At 39.9% G+C, this 20422-nt stretch overlaps 1 protein-coding gene across 4 annotated transcripts in view; it reads left to right on the top strand.

Annotated features, from left to right (window-relative positions):
• The first annotated feature begins 6906 nt into the window (after nt 1-6906).
• Nucleotides 6907-20422, top strand: part of PPFIBP1 (PPFIA binding protein 1) — a 58995-nt gene continuing 45479 nt past the window's right edge. For 3 of the 4 annotated variants that reach the window (XM_021690403.2, XM_021690399.2, XM_044915442.1), the window contains exons 1-3: nt 6915-6999; nt 10248-10453; nt 20272-20358. In XM_021690403.2, the coding sequence (XP_021546078.1) occupies nt 6936-6999; nt 10248-10453; nt 20272-20358 (357 nt within the window). In that variant the 5' untranslated portion in view covers nt 6915-6935. Of the gene's footprint in view, nt 7000-10247; nt 10454-20271; nt 20359-20422 lie in introns of all 4 variants that reach the window. The other variant, XM_044915441.1, reaches the window with a different exon arrangement.

The raw sequence follows: 20422 nt of genomic DNA, 5'->3' as shown, positions 1-20422 counted from the left end.
GTAAGTTTTGGGTGTGGCCCAAGGATTTGCATGCTAACTAGCTTCCAGGTGATGCTGCTGCTGGTCCAGGAACCACACCTTGAGAACCACTGATAGTCCTAACTTCTCTCTTTTGGTCTTTCCATTTTTTTGCTGCATACATTGGGAATCATTGTATAATTGATGAATGTCCCTCCTAATGAGCATCTGGGGGGGGGAGGAATTGATGAGAAGTCTGTGGGTAATTTATGTGAAAATACATTATTTTCATAATGGCCACATAATAATATGGCACTCTACCCAATCTAGTGGAATGTTTGTAAACATTCTCTCAAATGGAGGGATTCCTTCTTTTAAGTGAGTTGTATTGGTCTCGGCACTAAATTAGAAGTTCTCTTTCAAACCTAAACATTTTAGCTAAGGAAAGCTGAGAAAGCTAGGACAGATGTCATTTTTGCCCAAGTTTAGAACAAACTTACTAATTTTCTTAGTCTTTTTTTTTTTTTTTTCTTTCTTCACAGAGAGACTGGGCAGCTAGCCTGCCCTAAAACATCAGTCAGTCAGCAACCCAGCAAAAAATTGTGGTTTTCTGCCAACTCTTTAGCTACCACGCCCATTGTTGGAACTTTCCTTAATATTCTATCCCGTACACATCTACTCTAAATGGGTCCTGACCAAGCTTGAAATATACCCAAAACATGCTTCTATTGGGTCTTTCTTTTTATCCTTTACTATAACATATAATATATGACTGTTTCCCCAGGAGATTGCTTTTCTAAGACTTCTCTAAACTTTTTTTTATTGAGCCATTGGAATAGGAAACCACCAGACTGAGGACTCCTGCAAACAGAGCTGATCTCTGTTTACATTACCCAACAAATAGGGCTTTCTCAAATTTGAGCTATGACCTTAAACCCAAACCCCACTCCTTTGTTGTGGTAGTTGTATTTTCTGGTACTTTTTCCCTTCAGCAAGTCATTCAAAGAAGTATATTATTAGCTATTTAGAATTCAGAAATGAATTTGCTATCATATGAGAATTACTAGTTGTTGAAGGTTTAATTTTCTAAATGGTTTTGTGCACCCAGAAGGCCAAATTATAATCAGCAGGTTTCTGGGTAAGCAAAGAATTAGAACAAAGGGACTTGGATATTCTCAGTCTTTTATTTTGGGGGCGCCTGGGTGGCTCAGTTGGTTAAGTGACTGCCTTCGGCTCGGGTCATGATCCTGGAGTCCCGGGATCGAGTCCCGCATCGGGCTCCCTGCTCAGCGGGGAGTCTGCTTCTCCCTCTGACCCTCCTCCCTCTCATGCTCTCTGTCTCTCATTCTCTCTCTCGCAAATAAATAAAATCTTAAAAAAAAAAAACAAAAAACAAAACTGAGTCTTTTATTTTGGACCTCAAGTCTATAATTGGGTTATTCATTATCCTTGATTTATGACATCATTATAAGTCCACGCATTTTCTACTTATTACTAATCCACTTACTTAGTTCATTTTAAAACTACAATTTCATCTTTAATTACTAGCAGTCTTCCTAATTTTTAAAATTTGAGATGAAATTTACATACAGTGAAATGCACGCATCTTAAGTGTACAGTTGGATGAGTTCTGACAAACGTATAAACTTGTATAGCCAACTACTCAATCAGCATATTGAAGAGGAGGTCCCCCAGGATCATTTGCCACTTCCTGTAAGTAACTGTTTTCCTACTTTCTATCACTATAGATTGCCTGTTCTCGATTCATATAGAAGGGATCATATAGTATATCATCGTTGATGTCTGGCTTCGTTTGTCAGCATAATATTGCCTGTGTCAGCACTTCAGTCTTTTCTATTGTGGAGTAACATTCCACTCACTGTGTTTGCAGTAATATTGTATTAAGTATGGAGGGATGTCCAGGGGAATCTTCGTCTCAGAAATGTTTCTGGGGATGTAGGAAAATCTTTTTAGAGCATAGGATTTTCTGAAGTCTTTCCATTTAGGCTTTCTTTTTTTTTTTTTTTAAAGATTTTATTTATTTATTTGACAGAGAGAGAGATAGCAAGAGCAGGAACACAAGCAGGGGGAGTGGGAGAGGGAGAAGCAGGCTTCCTGCCAAGCAGGGAGCCCAATGTAGGGCTCGATCCCAGGACCCTGGGACCATGACCTGAGCCGAAGGCAGCCGCTTAACAACTGAGCCACCCAGGTGCCCCTAGGCTTTCTATTTTTAAAAATACTTTGCCCCAGCCATGAAAGTTGACATAGTTTTATCAACACAGATGCTCATTAAATTAGGCTGCCTCTAAAATAACTCAAGGCATGGGCAAGTCAGAATTTTAATAAACAATAAATATGGAAATTCTGTTTTAATATTAGTACTTTACCACTTCAGTTTGCTGTTCTTACTCTTCCGTGTAGTCTTTTGAAGTCCATTTGGAATTTATTGAGACTTTGTTGCTTTGCATATATGGACTATCCTGATGAATAACGGATATTGCTATTGCTATTGCTGGACTTTTTTCCTACCTTGTACCTACCTTTGCTATTCCGAAAGAGGTTTGAAAATGACAGGTGGGACAAAACAAAACAAAACAAAGGACAGGACTATACACTTAAATCTAGCCATATCAAAAATTACATCAAATATAAATGACTTAATTAATGTAATTCTCCTTTAATTGTGTTGGGTTTTGCCTTATATATTTGGAAGTTCTGTTATTAGTTGCAAAAACATTTGCAGTTGTTATGAATTGATCATTATAAAATATCTCTTTCTAGTAATACTTCTCAATTGAAAGCCATTTTTCTTATATTAATATAGCCACTCCTGGGGCGCCTGGGTGGCTCAGTCGTTCAGTGTCTGCCTTCGGCTCAGGTCATGATCCCAGGGTCCTGGGATCGAGCCCTGCATCGGGCTCCCTGCTAGGTGGGAAGCCTGCTTCTCCCTCTCCCTCTCCCTCTCCCCTGCTTGTGATCCTGCTCTCACTGTGTCTCTCTCTGTCAAATAAATAAAATCTTTAAAAAATATATATATATAGCCACTCCTTTCTTAGGCTTACTCTGTATATGGTATTTCATTTTGCATCCTTTTATATTTCTTTAAAGTATACCTCTATTAACAGCATATAGTTAGGTCTTTTTTTTTTTTTTTTTTTTTTTTTGCTAGTCTGGCAGTCTCTGGCTTTTAATAGTGTTCATTCTGTTTCTATTTAATATAATTATTTATATGATTGAATTTAAATCTACCATCTTGCCATTTGATTTTTGTTTCTCCCATCTGTTCATTGTTCCATTATTGCCTCCTTTTGAATTGAGGATTTTATTAGTATTCCATTTCATTAACCTAATTGGCTTTTTACTAATACCTCTTTATTTTGTAATCTTAATGGATTACATTGTATATTCTTAACTTATCACTGTCTACAGTGATTAAACATCTTTGTTTATAATGTAAGAGGTTTATTTACCCCTTTCTTCCTTTTGAGCCAATAAGACTTTGATATTCTTCATGATCCTAGCTACTCTCCATCCCATGGACTGGGGAGTGCCCACAGGTAAAAGATATATAAACACGAATCTCACTCATTATGGTTCCCTTTACTCGAGACCTGAATTCCCTTCAGTTTCTACCAGCTTTTGTTCACTCTCCAGTTTCTTCAAAACTGTTTTTATATTTTATCCAGTGTTTCGTATTGCTATTTGTGGGGTAGTTTGTCCTATAAAATCTACTCCACCGTTATCAGAAGTGGAGTTCTCACTGCGCCTGGGTGGCTCAGTCGTTAAGCGTCTGCCTTTGGCTCAGGTCAGGATCCCAGGGTCCTGGGATCGAGCCCCGCATCGGGCTCCCTGCTGTGAGGGAAGCCTGCTTCTCCCTCTCCCACTCCCCCTGCTTCTGTTCCCTCTCTCGCTGTGTCTCTGTCAAATAAATAAATAAAATCTTTAAAAAAAGAAGTGGAGTTCTCATTTTGCCATTTTTAATAATGTACTAAGCACTCTTCTGAATCCATTACCTAACTCAAAAACCTGACAGTAATCTTTATTTAACTATGTAACTCTTCCTCTCAGTCTATCCCCCCATATCCCTGACCTGAGGTAGCCATCATTCTGAATTTCATGTTACTATTTCCTCTTTTCTGTTTGTGTAGTTTTGTTGAATCTATATGTATTTCTAAAATATATTTGTATTGTTTTAATTTTAAAAAGTCTCACTGAATTTATTGGAGAGTTATTTTTATTTGCTATTCTACTGCATAGATTTATTCATACCACACATTGCTTTAGTTTGTCTTGACAAGTGTATGTAATTACATTGTGTAAATACACCAGTTTATTAATCTTCTCTTGTGTTGGACATTTCGTTTGTGTCCACGATTTTGGCCTTGCGGAGAGTCCTACCATGAACATTTGTGTGTGTCCATGATTATGTGCCTTGGTGTAAATATTGTTAGAGCAAAAATGAATATGTTTAATTTTAGATGACAATGCCAAACTTATTCCAACTGGTTAAGCCATTTTACATTCCCTCCGCCATTCTGTAAGAGATTCTTTGAATCAACATCCTCTGTAATACTGGGTAATGTCAATTTTTTTTTTTTTACCAGTTGACTAGGTATATAAAATGGTATCACATTGTTGTCTAAAATTCCTTGTGTTGATGACATTAAGTCTCTATGTGTTTATCGGCCAAAGATATTTTCTGTTATACATCTGTTCATGTCCTCACCTCTCCCCTTTTTAAATCAATTTGTAGGAATTCTATCCTTTGAATACCACTGAACCAGACCACCTCTAGTGACTACATTTAATTTATGAAACAGATCTTAGGCCTTTGAATCCATCATTCTCTCATACTACCCTATTTGATTTGCAAACCCTTCTAAACTCTTGACCCCCTTTTCCTGCTCCATTTTTCCCCTTTAACACCTACCACCTTTGCAATATTAAATACATTTTTATTGACTGTTTTACTGTCTTCCCCTTTCTATTACATGCAGGCTGCTACATGATAAGTATAGAGATTGAGATAAGCATTTATAAACATTTATTGCAATTTAATATTGTCATTTGTTAAAGGACTGGAAATTAAAAAACAACTTTGAAAACCACAGTCTAAGTTCTCATACCTCCATGTCAGGATGTTTGAAAGGCTCATTGAACAGAACGAGAAGAAGTATATAACTACCTGTCATAGGTGAAAAAAGTGTTCATGCTATACACAAATACAGTTGCTAACAAAGATGAATATTTGTTTTTCTAAGTTAATGAGGTGGTGAGTTTTTCTAATATGAGCATTAGCCATTGTTATAGCTGAGCCTAGCTTGTATCTCTTTGTGTTATTTTTATATTTATCATAGTATCTAGAGCTCTTTGAAGAGCTACTTTTAAAATGAAAGGGAATGCAAGCCACTTAATTATATGAAATTCAGGGACTGCATGGTCTCCGCTTAAACCTTTATATTCTCAGTCGTCACTGAGTTTTGAGTTTTCATCCTGAAGTGTGACTATTAAGTTTGCTTCCTACCTCTCTGGACTGTGCAAGTAAATATCTGAGAACTACCTAAGTTCATAACGTTGCTTTGTTAACTCCCTTACTTCTGGGTGGCTGTAAACACCTGCCTTGAGTACTTTTGTGCTGTAGTTTTCCACATAAAATGATACGATATTTTACAACTTCTGAAGTTGAGTAAAGTTCTGGGAAATCTGAGACGAAATCTCTAAAAACTATAAAATCAAAGTAATGTTTCACAACTTTAATATGGCATTTTATCAGAATGAATGCAGAGTAGAGAACTGATACAAGAAGCTGTTTATCAGAGCTGTAAATATGTTTATAAAAGTAAAGTGGTGAGATCTGGCTGCTTGGAAAATGTGGGCAAAGTTTTCTTTTAAAGAGCATACCCTTTATTTCCCAGCTATTTGCTATACCACAATATCTGCAAAGTAGCTAAGGTCTTATTTAGGCCTTTTGGGAGAATTTTCATGGGTGCTTAGTCTGGAACTTGAAGCGCATTAATTTATATTGGAAATCACATAGCCTTGAGCTTTTCTTGTTCATAATTAAATTTTTTGGAAGAAAAATTCCAATATATTTGTAACAGATAAAAGAATGAGTAGATTGTGTCATAATTTCAGCATAAACCTATTTTTCAGATAAGATGAGATAAACAGAAATTTAATATGTATTATAGTGGAGGTCAGACAGACCTAGGTTAAAACCTGGCCTTTACCATATATATTTATGTGCTGTGTTTCTATGCAAAAACCAACAAACATCTTTGATACCACCTATCTAATAGAAACAAGTGTATCCATTTTATTGGGCTGTTGTCATGATTAGGGATTATGAATAATTTATGTACATGTAGAGGGACCACTGTAGACACTTGTACATGGTAGTTGTTGTTATATTACAAAATACCGTGGCTGTGTGTGTGTTCACTATATATACTAGTAAACCCTTTTCTTAGCTAAGTCCTATGGTAAATCCTTATACAGAGGGGGAAAAAAAAACAAAAAACAAAGGCAAAATTGAAAGAGCAGAAATTGGGTGGGGCTGGTGCAGGAAGAAAAAAAATCTCACCTACTGAGCATTCCTGATGGCCCTCAGGAAGTTTCCACAGCCATCCCTGGTGCCCTTCACGGAGGCCTCGAGCTCTGTAGAGTGCATCATGGAAACTGTTCTACTGGACTTTAAACACCTTGCGTGCAATAGCTGAAACTTATTTATTTTATTACCTGGTAGAGCATGTGGTCTTGCAGTACGGTAGACGGCCGGCCACAGCGTGTTAAGTGACTCAGGTAATTGAGCTCTGCTACTGCAGAAATTCTCTCTCCCTATCTGACGTCTAGGTGGGGTTGTAATTTGACGTTGAGCTATCCCACCTGCCAGGAAGCATGTGTCATTTAAAGGCTATAATGGTAACATCATTGTTTTTTCAGATCTAGGTTGGAATTTGCCCTTGACAGATACCAAAATGATGAGTGACGCAAGTGACATGTTGGCAGCGGCGTTGGAGCAGATGGATGGGATTATAGCAGGTAATCTGCGTCCTCTGAAGGACGGACTCAGGACATTTACACTGCGCTCTTGGCTTTTCCATTCCGACTCTTTTATTACCTTTCCACTTTCTTATTTTCATTTATTGGCTGCCTCTAGATCCCCTGTGGTTTCACCTTGGTCCCTCTTCTCCATTTTATACCAGTATTATTCTCAAACTTTATTTTAAAATGTCAAATTCCATTTGCATCCTAGAGTTCTGACTCAAGGATAAACTGCATCTCACGTGATTTCGGTGCAGGTAGTCTGTGGGCCACACTTTGAGGGATACTGCTCTACCCAGTATCCATGGATATTCTGATCTGTTCCCTTGAATTCGACATTTACTGTCCCACCAATGACTCTCACTTTTATTTACTTTCTCAATTCTCTGCTAAGCTTTGGGTCTCTAACTGCCAATCAGGTATCTCCTTTGAAATAGCCTAGATGCACATCCATGTCATCAGGTAAAGCTTTGAGCTCATTTTCTTTCCTCAGAAGCCTCTCTAGTAGTCTTTATCTCGTCTAATTTCATAACCTTCCATCCACGCAGTTTCCTAAATAGAAATTTAAGTCACTCTAGACCTTTGTCCCTCATAGTCCCTGCTTAGTCAAGTTTTATCACTTCTTTCTCCCTTTAAATTCAACATTCCCTTTGATTCCCTCTAAAATCTGTCCTGTCTGTGCTTACCTCTGCCCTGCTTTATTCTAGCAACCCTCTCCCTTGATGTTCTTGACACTCTTGCTTTCCCGGTCTACTCCATCATTTTCTAGACTACCGCAATTTCCTTTCTGAAACACAGATCTGGTCATATTCCTCACTTGTTAAGAATCTTGAGCGATTCTGTGTTGTGGAAGTGGAGCAAAAACAGTGTAGACCATGACCTCCTTGTTTTCTCATCATGACCAAAGGGACTGACCAGTAGGTGAACCCTTTCATGCCCTTGTGGTCTCCCAGGGGTAGTGGCTCCCTAAGGTCTCATGTCACGTTTTGTGTTTTGTCACAGGAGAAGTACCTTTATGTATTTAGGAACCCATGGTCATGAAGAGAGGGTTGAAGGAGCTAGTGGGTGGGGTTGTCATCCACCTGATGGTCAGGGTCAAGATGCTCTTGGCTTCTACTGCTCCTCCATTCTAGCTATTCTGGCCCCTGTTGCTTATCTTCTCTGGTCATAAATTTGACCCTACTCTGTTTTAGTGGTTCGAAGAAACCACAGGGGTTTTCCTTGTCAGAGGTTCTTCCCTTGAGGGACATGGCATGTCATAGTTTGGCCTCCTTTGTTGTACTTGTATATCCCAAGACCAGATTTTAATTTGACCTCCTTTGTAGATTAGACCACATCTTGTGTACCGTATTCAGTTCTTGGAATACCAATTTCAAAGAGGTTATTGGTAAAACTTAAGAGGAGGCGAACATGAAGGTGAAGAATTTAACAGCCTCATCTGGTAAGGAAGGAACTGGTTAAGTTTAACCTGGAAAAGTATATTCTTGCTCAAGGCATGAGAGATACTTTCACACAGTTGAAGGACTATTAGGTGGAAAAGAGATTGGACTTACTGTGTCATAGTTTCAAAAAATATAACCAGAGCCAGATCTAAGCTATTATCAGAGGTTACAACCTTAAACTCTTAGTGAAACTCTAGTCAAGAGAAGTGGTATTTCTGGACAGTAGTTGAGGGTTGACATTTTATATACTCCACTAGATGAGTGTATTTGTTCCTTAACCCTGGTAGGGCTTCAGGACCAACATTAGAGTTATTCAGAAAATCAAGATTTCCTGGGTCCCACCTCACCCTGAGTCGGTCAATAGGTTAATGGGTAGGACCTGGGTTTATGTTCTCAAATTAATATCAGTAGCTCTCCACCTAAGGTAGGAGGGAGATATGACTGCACATATTTGAGGAGTTTTTCTATATACACACCTCTCCCCTATACCCCACTTCGTTTTGTGATGGAGACTTAACAGAGTAGAAGGTTATTGTGGGCACATCTATTTTTAATGTATTATCGGGTGATCCTAATGCTTAAAACTGCTGGAATAGGACATTATAGTCTGCTTTGTTTTTAATGCTCTTTAGTTCTTCCCTTTCCCTAGCATACTCTCCTCAATTTCTGTTTTTCTGGATTCTCCTCTCAGCCTTACATGGTTTCTGAGGGGATTGATGCAGAGGTTATGTGAAGCATTTAGCATTGGGCCTAGCATATCAATGGTTACCATTATTATGGTTTGGCAGATTTTGGTCCAGATCATTTGGTCCAGTTTTAAGGAAGGTCAGTGGAATGGACTAACTGAAAGAAAATTCCTCTCCCCATGGTTGGAATTGATCAAAGCTGTATAGCCAACTGGTGAGAGAATTTACACATCGGTTCGCAGTTTTCTTCCAATTATAAGACCCTCAGATTAATGAGGTGGTAGTCTAAATATCATAATTATTGACACTTAAATATGAAGTTAGTACATATATTAATAGTATGTATATTTGGCAGACCAGAAAATAAAAATCAAAGAGATGAAGAGGTATATATGAGTGCTTTCTGAACAGGCTCTGGGTGAGTTATGTAGATTTAAGTCATAGAATGCTTTCCTTTATAAGTAATAGGAAAAAAATGACTGTAAAACTATTTTTTAAAGCTGATATTAGCAAGAGCATTTGATGCTATGCTGCAAATAAAATCATGGGAGAAAATGTTAATACATACACACTCATTCATATATACACAAATGTATACATGTAATTCATTGAACTTCTCCAGAGATGAAATTCTGGTAAATTAACTGGGAGTTGGTCCTGTTACCCTTGACATTATGTTGTGCAATTTCCACCTCAATGTGCAAACTTTTTTTAAAGGAATTTCTCAAAACTTTATGGTACCTAAATTTATATTTTGGGAGTACTTGGCTCTATCCAAGCTGATCTGCTACCTTCTTAGCCCTTATTTCCATGAAGTCAGCACATCTTTCACCAAAGCCCATTCATTATATTCTTACTGTACTACACAGTTGGCCTCCCAATTAGGTATTTGGCGATTGATATTTACCATCAATTATGTGGGTTTTATTTTTTGCACCAAATCACTATGACTTGGAAATGATTGAATTATTTTCTTTTCCTTTTTGCTTGTTTTGATTATCCCTCACTGTGACTGGACTTGCTTGCCACCCTCAGCTTTAGTATATTATCTAATATAAATCCTGTTGCTCTCTCTGTGATTTTGTGGGTTTTTTTGCTTTTTTTTTTTTAAACCCAGGTTCTAAGGCGCTGGAATATTCCAATGGGATTTTTGATTGCCAGTCTCCCACCTCCCCGTTCATGGGAAGCCTTCGAGCTCTGCACCTTGTGGAAGACCTGCGTGGCTTATTAGAGATGATGGACACAGATGAAAAGGAAGGTTTGAGATGCCAGATCCCAGATTCAACAGCAGAAACGGTCGTCGAATGGCTTCAGAGTCAAATGGTAGATATCGGCACGTTACAGATCCCATGCTGTGAATCTTTTGTTGCTTATTCCAGAATTTAGAACATAGAGTAGCTGATGAGAACAAGAAAAAAAAAGTACAGGGCAACAGGTTTGCTGTGATTTTTATCCCTTAATGCATCCCAGTTCCCTTTAAGGATAATGTTAATGTACATTTCATGGGTTCTAGCACATCACCTCATTTTGCCTATAAAGGTGGACTGACTAGCTTTCAGATTTTGCTTGGATGACCTGCTGTGGCCCAAAACAAATTGTCCTGTAAGGGAAAGAACCTTGCACGTAATAAATGCTTTCTCAGTACTATTGGGAGGTCCTATAAAAAGGACCCAATAACAATTCAAGTATGAAGTACAGTGAATAGACGCTTCCAAAAGCAGCGACGTGGAGGTCTGCAGCAGTATTTGATACAAGATGCCATCTAGCAGTCTATGGGGGCCATGCCGGTTCTAGTGCGTGAGGGAAGCTGTAGAATTGGGCTTTAAATGGCGTTCTTCTTCATTGAACAATGAGGCCCCTTTCTAGGCATCCATCTCAAAGATGGATGGTGTGGCAGATCTGCCCTTTCCCCAAACACAGTGGTAAATACCACGGTTTTAATACGTGTAGAACAAATAAAATCTAAAGAATGACACTAAAAATATTCAAAGAAGATAGAAAAAGTGTTCATTCTGTAATACAGTAATGCCACCGAACAATACACTTAAGAATGGTAAAAATGATAAATTTTCTGTGTGTATATTACCACCACCAAAAATGAGAACATTAATAGTGTGATAAAATTGATGGTTGGATTGTATCTTGGCATTTACCAATGCAGGCGCTGGAGACGGCAGGCCTGAATTTTGATTTTGGCGCTGATCTTAGAAGCTTGTATAATTTGGGGGAAATTTTTTAAATTGTTTGTCTCAAGTTTCCTCATTTGTGAAATGGGGACAATAGCTTCTGCCACATGGGCTTGTGAGTCCCATGAGCTAATTTATGAGTGCTTGTCAGTGAGCCTGGTGGATGAGTCAAAAATGTAATACACTGAAGAGTGGATTGTAGAGAGTGGAGGGAAAATCATGGGATTCCTTTGCAAAGAGGGAAAGAGAGTGTTGGCTCCAATTACACGTTACTCGTACGTAATTCACTTTTTTGACAAGAGTATAGACATTTTTCAGACTATGGAGAAGTTTTCACAATATTTTGGAAAGACTTATTACTAGTGGCATAATTAAGATTTCATTTATGTTTAATGATAGCCAATTTGGGAGTTCACGTACTTAAGACTGATACTGATCTTCTCATTAGTGCAACTGGGCATTTGCAGTTCTAATTACTTCGCCTGGGCCAGGGAGATCCCCTGGTTTCCTGTCGGATGTCACTTCTTCCTTCCCTACTGATTTCTGCTGCCTGTGTTGTTGTTTCATATGATCAGAAGCTGGATGAGAAGAAAGAAAATAGTCACACTAGTCGTTTGTTACTGGAGAAGGGATATTAAATCTATAAGAATGAATTTGTTTTAATAAAGTAGCTATAGCTGTAGCCTTCTAAACACCGACAAGTTTAAGACTCAGAAGTTCCTCTCCTGTGGTTAAAAAAAAAAAAAATCTATTGACTATGCCGTATTTGGTCAAGTACTGAGGTAGAATTCTTTGTTTTGATTGTGAAATGTTATCCTGTTAATACAAATATTAATGATGGAGAATTACATGCTTTATCAAGCTCTAAGTTTAAGAGGGCAAATAGAAAAAATATGTCAAATTGTTTGAGCCAAGCAAGCAGTTTCCGTTTGCTTTAGGTCTAACTCCATGAGTTGCCTAGAACATTCATACAGTGCTTTTCCCAATAGATGAAGTTGAGGATCATGACCTTGATCAGGGCATGAAATATCCCACAAGTGTCCGGTTATTTGGCGGTTTTAATATGAGGCATTCTCAAAATCAGGAGAAATGACAAAAGTACAGTTTTCAACAAAGTGAGTGGAAATGCGATGACAGAAGTCCAAACCAGGCATCGTGGCTGATGAGATAAAGTGAAGTGTGCCTCCCTGGCTTCTGACCTGATAAGTCTCAATACATTTCTGTCTTATTCCTACATTTAAAAAATTAGTGATATTAATTGCAAGTGTATCTTTTTCAAAAAATTTTTAGGAGAAGTTTCATAAAAATAAATACCCATAATTTAAAGAGTTCAGAAGTGAGGCACGTTTTCTCCAGGCCCCTGACTCTCCTCCACGTGACCCATTCCAGGCCCGCCATCCTCAGATCCCCCGCTGCTCTCTGCCCAGCTTCTCTTTTCATGTGTGCCTCCAGGGAATGTTTGTTCAAGCCTTGGCAAACAAGGCACATCTTAAGATTGTATTCTGTACGGGGTCACAAATTATCTGAGTTATGCAGTGTCTCACTGAGACGTCCTCGCTAACGTGGAGGAGCCTCCCCCCTTCTGGCACCAGGCTTCTGGTAAACTCCCATGAAAAGCATCCACAGATACAAGACAACGAATGGAGCGAGTCAGCAGAATTCTTGGGAAAAGCCAGCGCAGTGTGATAAGTGAGAGATGCACTTTTAATGAAATCCCTGGTGACCTGTGTTGGTGAGGACTGAATGGAAAGAGATGTGTCTGTTCTTTCATGAAAGTGAGTCAAGAAACGCTAAGTGGCAAGAAAAACAGGGACAGCCTTTTTTCTTGATCTCGTGTTATCCTTCTCAAAGTAGAAGATTCTCTTGCTGTATCTGCATCCTGTCACATTGCTGGCTTTCGGGAAATATTGCAGAAACGAAGAAATAATGGGTGAGCGTATGAATATTGTAAGCTACTCGAATAGAGCTGGGCCTTAGCTTCTAGGGCTCTTCTAGTCTTCATCCTTCTGTAGCTCAGAGGGCTTGGGAGTATCCCTGCGACCAGGATAGCGTAGTCTCAACATGTACCCTTCTCCGCCCTGCAGAAGCTTCAGGGAACATGGTGGTGTGCATGAAAATGAGGTGAGGAAGGGCCAGAACACATCTCCCCTACTCAAGTAAGGTGTCTAAGAGAACCTTTTAGGAGACACTAAAGATAGCCATCAAACTCTGCACTGGCCACAGAGGCACAAATAAGGGCTACGCATGCATCCGCTGGATCATGGCCTAGCCACTGGAGCTTGGCAACAGATAACCAAATACTTCCAGGGACGCTCCCTCAAGATATTTCTAATGAGATTGGCAGATGAAAGCACTTGGCATCTGCGGCTCTTACAGGCCTTTGGGATGTAGTTCCATTTGTGGAGTAGTGCATCCTAGAAGTTGGCCTGCTGCTGGGATCCTTCTCACCCCAGAGCATGTGTTTTTGCTCCCGTTGGCTATTGATTGAAGAAGGTGCTTTCTGTTTCTGGAAAACAAGCACTGAGAAAATTAAAACCCAGAAATAAGAGCCATAGTCTGATTTTGACCATGTCTGCAATCTCGACTTGGAAAGTACAGAACATATTCAGGCTTCTCCTGAGCTTCGGGCTTCAATGCACTTTCTGCTGACATTGAATAAATGGGCATTTTTTCTAGGAGAGCATCACGCTTGGGCTTTTTGGGTGTGTTGAAGTGTATATGAGCTTGATTTCTCCCTTTGGTTTTCTTTTTGAGCGGAGATGTTGAGATTTTGGAATAAATAGAGGGCTTCCTGAAAAGGTTGTCCCCGTTGCCCTGGTCTCGTATTTATTTTTTAGAGCCATAACAGAAATTTCAGAGGGAAAAATAAATGGGGTGTTTCAAGATTGATGGAGGCAGAGGTGCGATAATACGTAGGGGCACCAGCCAACCAGAAGGGATGCTCCAGTGGCTCCCAGTGGTAGTGGTGTTGCCCCGAGATAATTATGTACAGCACCAGGAGAGAACCTCACCACCCTGATTCCATCACACTTGGTGAGAGGACAGGGGAGCCTGGTGGCTTGATTTCCGGCACTGTTGAGAATCACGTTCGTTGATTCTTTGGACAGTAGCATATGAGTAGCGTATGAGATTCCTTCTTGTGCTGTTAGACCCCAGTGAAATGTGACTGTGATGTTCATGGCTTTCCAGTTTTTCTCCATCTCTCCTCCTACTGCAGTGTCTAGTAGAGGGCAGGCAACGAATTTCTGCACCCAGTGGTGGAGATGTAATGCTGATTAGGATGCATGAGGCCCTTGTAGGAGAGAGTTCTTTGGGTAGCTGGAGATAACATTTAATTAAAAGAGCATTAGCAGGCTTCGCCTTCCTTTTTCTTTCTTGATACGGAATTTTGAAAAATGTAATCATGAAATCAAAAACTGGACGGCAGTTTTTAAAACTAATTTAAAAAATAAGTGTATTGACTTCGGTGGAGAGTGTGTGTGTTGGGGGCGCGGTGCGTGTGTATGTGTTACAACACCAGTCTGACTATTTCTTAACATTTGTTGTCCTTATAAAATTGAACCAATTTTCTTTTCCCCGTTTTAATTTAGCTACTCACCACTCTAATTTGGGAATGTTATATTCAAACTGAGTTCTGTGTTACAACATAAGTAAGTGTAATTGTCGCAAATCACTGCTTGTTGGTTGATTCAGGATTTAGACAGGACAACAGAGCTCAGGAAAGAAGGATAAAGCAAAACGAAGGTTGGGGGGGAGAGGGGAGACAACTGGAGACCAATGCAAACCAACAGAACTAAGAAAATTAAAGGAAAACATACCGTGATGCTTTAGGTAAAAATAACGGGCAAAATGTTCCTGCCTAGCTTGAAGTAATAACTGTTGATACCGTGTGATGGGTATCTAAGGTCTCTACTTTTATAAATAAAATGAAATTTTGTGTAATAAAATGTTTTTTGAAAGGGAGGCACAGAAGGTAAGATGCTAACATTTATTACATCTTTATACTTGATAATTAAAAGGAAATTAATATAAATAGAAGCGCTTCTATTTAGGTGATAATGGGTGAGGTATAGTGTGCCTTTAACATTGTATGGAGCATCTGCCATGTGAATCCAGGCAATTCATATTCCCAGGTGTGGTTGCTCGCTAACTTTAGGATTCTATAATTCTGTAAGGAATCGAGCTTTTTAGACATTTTCCCCCTGTCATGCCAGGAAAATCTGGCAAACACTGTGAGTTCCTCAATTACAGTATCACTGTTACCATCGAGCTGGATCCCTTGCCCTTCCTTTTCCTCCCTAGTGTCCCATATCCCCCTCCACACACACACTATTAGTTGGATGCTATATACTATTAAAATCCCGAAGTTGATGCCACTTTTGACTTAAACTTCCAGTTGGATCGAATGTGGTCAATAAGGGGTTGCATCATGAGTTAAAGTAGGAAGAGTTATTTTGAAGGCATCTCTGGGATTTTGAGTAATTTGGGCTGGTGTTCAGTGCTTTGGATGTCAAATCGACTCAACAAGAGTTGATACTCAATGTGTTTTTAATTCTATGCTCACGATTTTGTAAGAATCTTGGGAGAATCAAGAGAAATGTAAGATAGTTTTGCCCTGAGGGACCATTACGAAGAATAAGTGACCAACTCTCATAAGATCACTAGTAAGCCATCCATGGCAGAATATGATGAAAAGCTAAATGGTGAAGGATAAGACAAGACACAGAACGGAAGCCAGTGTAGGGAGAAAAGGGAATATGGCACAGGTAAGAAGGAGGAGGTGGGAACTGGCTGTGAAAAATGGATTTGTAGAGGCAGAGAGGAACGGAGGGGGGCGGTGTGAATATAGTGGTGGACACAGAGCCTTGGAGTAGATTTTGGAGAGGGGAATGGAAGAAAGTTCATTAGGAGGAAGAAATTGAGAATGGTAAGGGTAGAGGTGATAATTATAAGGGAAGCAGGAAATCAAGGTTCCAAAGGTTATATGGAATAATGAGCTTTTAGAAGGAGTTAAGACTCAATTTCCCCAAGATTGGCAGGAGGAAAGAGAAGGAGGATGTCGGAGGCGATATTTACTATGCTTTGGAGAAGATAGTACATAAGGGAGTTCATGCAAGACAGTCTCAAGTATAGTCCATTAAAAAGGCTCTGAGAACACCTCCTAAACATGGTAGGAAGAGGGACTACGGGCTTGAGGTCAACCACTGAGTACATGTCAGGTTGTAGGGAAAACACGAATAAAAGTCTTGCTGAGAAGCAAGAGGGCCAAGTTACAACCAAGCATTCATCTTGTATTCATCCAGCGTTTATTGAACACTATCATTCATTGTTCATTCTGCAGTCATTTGGTTCGAACTCAACTGTGTGTCAGATGCAAAGGCAAACCTACTCACTAAGAAGACAGTTTGTTGGACGAGAGGAATATATATGTAGCCAAGTCTAACCTAATTCGTTCAGTGTGATGCCTGCCGTGATGAGCGTTCATCCGGAATCTCTAGCTGGCATATGAGTGAACAGGTAATTCAAGGAAGACTTCACAGACCAAGCCCAGATTGAGCTGGACTTCAAGGAATGAGGAAGGATGAGGAAAGGGCGGGAAATACTGTCCATGCAGAAGGAATAGAATTCAGAGAGCATGCCATGTCTGGGGAGGTTTTGAGTGGTCTGGTAGGTAAAGCATGGGAGTTGGAGGAAAAATAGAGGTGGTAGGGTATTTGCCTAATGTCATTTACCTCTCGCTAACATTTTTAAGGCAAAGGTAACAGAATTGGCAGAAATATAAATAAATGTGTGAAGAGACTAGACCTTTACTTGCTTGAATAAGTCAACACACTACTTTAAAAGTATGTAACTACTCCACTGGTGGCTCTTAACTTTTGCTTTATTTTGCTATGGTGACCTGTGGTGTTTTAAAAAAAAAATTTGCTCAAGCATTATGAGCTCTCATAAATATCACTAGTCTTGAGAAGTGCGAGTATGCTCATTGTGAGTCAATTTTTAGTATTTTGATTTTAAGATCATTTTGTGATACTGATTTTGGGACATCTGATTTCCATATCGTATGCAGTAGCTTCGTGAAACCCTTCTAGGACTTGCTATAGCAACACTTTTAATCTTTCTATAATTTCCTTCAGTCAGAAGAAATAACAACTTTTGCTTTTTATCCTCGGTGAACAGAAACCTTTTTTTTTCTACCTAATGAAATATATCTGTTTATAAAACTTCGCTTATGTGGGGCTTTAAAAGCAGATGCATGCTAACCTTCATAATCAGAATGAGGAATTTAAAGCTGTATAGGGCCAGTCTGAGCACTTCCTTAGATTGAGAACATGTATTGTACATCCTGGCTCTGTTCCAAAAAACTGTCCTCAAGAAGTTACATAAATTTCATTTTCATGGTAGTCCCCGGTGTTGGAGGTCTTTCAGGCCACTCTGTCCAACTCCTCCTAGTACTTGTAATTTAATTCTGGGTACTTCACTTTACAATATGAACAGAATTATGCTGTGGTAAATGTGCAGGTATGTGGTCAAGCAGCTGATGTTAAAAACTTTATCCACTCTAAATACACGTTGCAGGCTTCCTTCCTCAATTAGCTTCTAATTCTTTTGTGGCTTCATGGGGAATATATCCAGTGCATCTGAATTTTTAGAAGCAACATCCTGAAATTTCCTTTTGCGTTAAAGCTCACGTGAGTGTGTGTGTGTGTGTGTGTTTTCTCTTCTCAACACATGCCTTTTGTTATTCCCAGAATTTATATGGGAAACTGCATTATATGGAAAGGTAGAATAATAATAACAGTTATTTCTGGAATAATAGATGTCACATCTGCCGTGTCCTGGGCGGTAAGGATGAGTGTGTTTCTCTGGTTTTAAAACCTGAAGTTTTTGCCTTTTTTTTTTTTTTTAAGATTTTATTTATTTGAGAGAGAGAGACAGACAGAGATAGCGAGAGAGAGCATGAGCAGGGAGGAGAGGGAGAAGCAGGCTCACCGCCGAGCAGGGAGCCCAATGAGGGGCTCGACCCCAGGACCCTGGGATCATGACCTGAGCCGAAGGCAGACGCTTAACCGACTGAGCCACCCAGGCGCCCCTGAAGTTATTTGCTTTTTTGATTGAACTCTGGATGGCCCCATCTAACCAGTTTGAGCTCCACTGGGGGGGGGGGGGGAGTCATTGTGGACTGATTCCTAAGCTTCCAGGGCAAGAAAGAAAGGCTTCAAAGACAAAGGGAAGACTTGCCCTGTGATTTGGTCCTGAGTAGCAGGGAAGAAGCTGGTGTGAGCTGCCCCGCATCCCCGATGCAGGCATTTGCAGTCCTGGATTTGAAACTTGGGAGGAGAGGGGAGGGACGTAAGGGCATCTCAGGACATTCCCACTGTCCCCACTCAGAATTAGTAGCACTGAGCATTCAGGGGGTAATTAGGGATTTTGTGCCTGAGCACACACTCGCAAAACTTGGCGTGACCCGGCTGTGCATCCACGGCCAATGAATGTTAGTAACCACTGTTCCTTTTAGGTCATGATTTTCTGCTTGATGAGAAGTTGTCTGGCTTGGTGATAACATGCCTAAATGCGTAGCATGCCTGTTTTACCTATTTTGAGGTAAATGAACCAAGTCGCAGTCTCATATTTTCGATTAGTGGCAGCAAGAGCTGGGCTGAATTCCATTCAGGTTCCTTGGATTAAAAACGTATGCCATCATACAATACATCACCAGTTTTCGATGCAGTGAGGTGTTGTATGGTGACTAACGTAACATAATAAAATAAAATTTAAAAAAAGAAAAGAAAAGAAAATCCATTGCAAGATTCTGGGGGAAAAAAAATATGCCATTTTATTTGCCCACAGTAGTTTCAGTTTTAAAGAGAGTCAAGCCTTACCCATACTACTTCATCTTTTTAAAAAAATTTTTTTATTGTTATGTTAATCCCCATACATTACATCATTAGTTTTAGATGTAGTGTTCCATGATTCATTGTTTGTGCATAACACCCAGTGCTCCATGCAGAACGTGCCCTCCTCAATACCCATCACCAGGCTAACCCATCCTCCCACCCCCCTCCCCCCCAGAACCCTCAGTTTGTTTTTCAGAGTCCATCGTCTCTCATGGTTCGTCTACCCCTCCGATTTCCCCCACTTCATTCTTCCCCTCCTGCTATCTTCTTTTTTTTTTTCTTTCTTAACATATATTGCATTATTTGTTTCAGAGGTACGGATCTGAGATTCAACAGTCTTGCACAATTCACAGCACTTACCAGAGCACATACCCTCCCCAGTGTCTATCACCCAGTCACCCCATCCCTCCCACCCCACCCCCCACTCCAGCAACCCTCAGTTTGTTTCCTGCGATTAAGAATTCCTCATATCAGTGAGGTCATATGATACATGTCTTTCTCTGTTTGACTTACTTCGCTCAGCATAACACCCTCCAGTTCCATCCATGTCGTTGCAAATGGCAAGATCTCATTCCTTTTGATGGCTGCATAATATTCCATTGTATATATATACCACATCTTCTTTATCCATTCATCTGTCCATGGACATCTTGGCTCTTTCCACAGTTTGGCTATTGTGGACATTGCTGCTATAAACATCAGGGTGCACATACCCTTTCGGATCCCTACTTTTGTATCTTTGGGGTAAATACCCAGTAGTGCAATTGCTGGATCATATGGTAGCTCTATTTTCAACTTTTTGAGGAACCTCCATACTGTTTTCCAGAGTGGTTGCACCAGCTTGCATTCCCACCAACAGTGTAGGAGGGTTCCCCTTTCTCCGCATCCCCGCCAGCATCTGTCATTTCCTGACTTGTTAATTTTAGCCATTCTGACTGGTGTGAGGTGGTATCTCATTGAGGTTTTGATTTGGATTTCCCTGATGCCGAGCGATGTTGAGCACTTTTTAATGTGTCTGTTGGCCATTTGGATGTCTTCTCATACTACTTCATCTTTTCAGACAAATGGACACCTGCCCGGGAATGGAGAGGTGTATCAAGAAAGGCTAGCACGTTTAGAAAATGATAAAGAATCTCTCGTTCTTCAGGCAAGTGATTTTAAAATGCTGTTCTTTCTTCATGACATATTCACAAAGGCCATTTTAAATTGGG

The sequence above is a fragment of the Neomonachus schauinslandi genome, chromosome 5 (assembly GCF_002201575.2).
Source record: "Neomonachus schauinslandi chromosome 5, ASM220157v2, whole genome shotgun sequence".
NCBI classification, from domain to species: domain Eukaryota; kingdom Metazoa; phylum Chordata; class Mammalia; order Carnivora; family Phocidae; genus Neomonachus; species Neomonachus schauinslandi.
The sequence above is the reverse complement of the archived record's forward strand: the minus strand, read 5'-3'. Positions and strand labels throughout refer to the sequence as shown.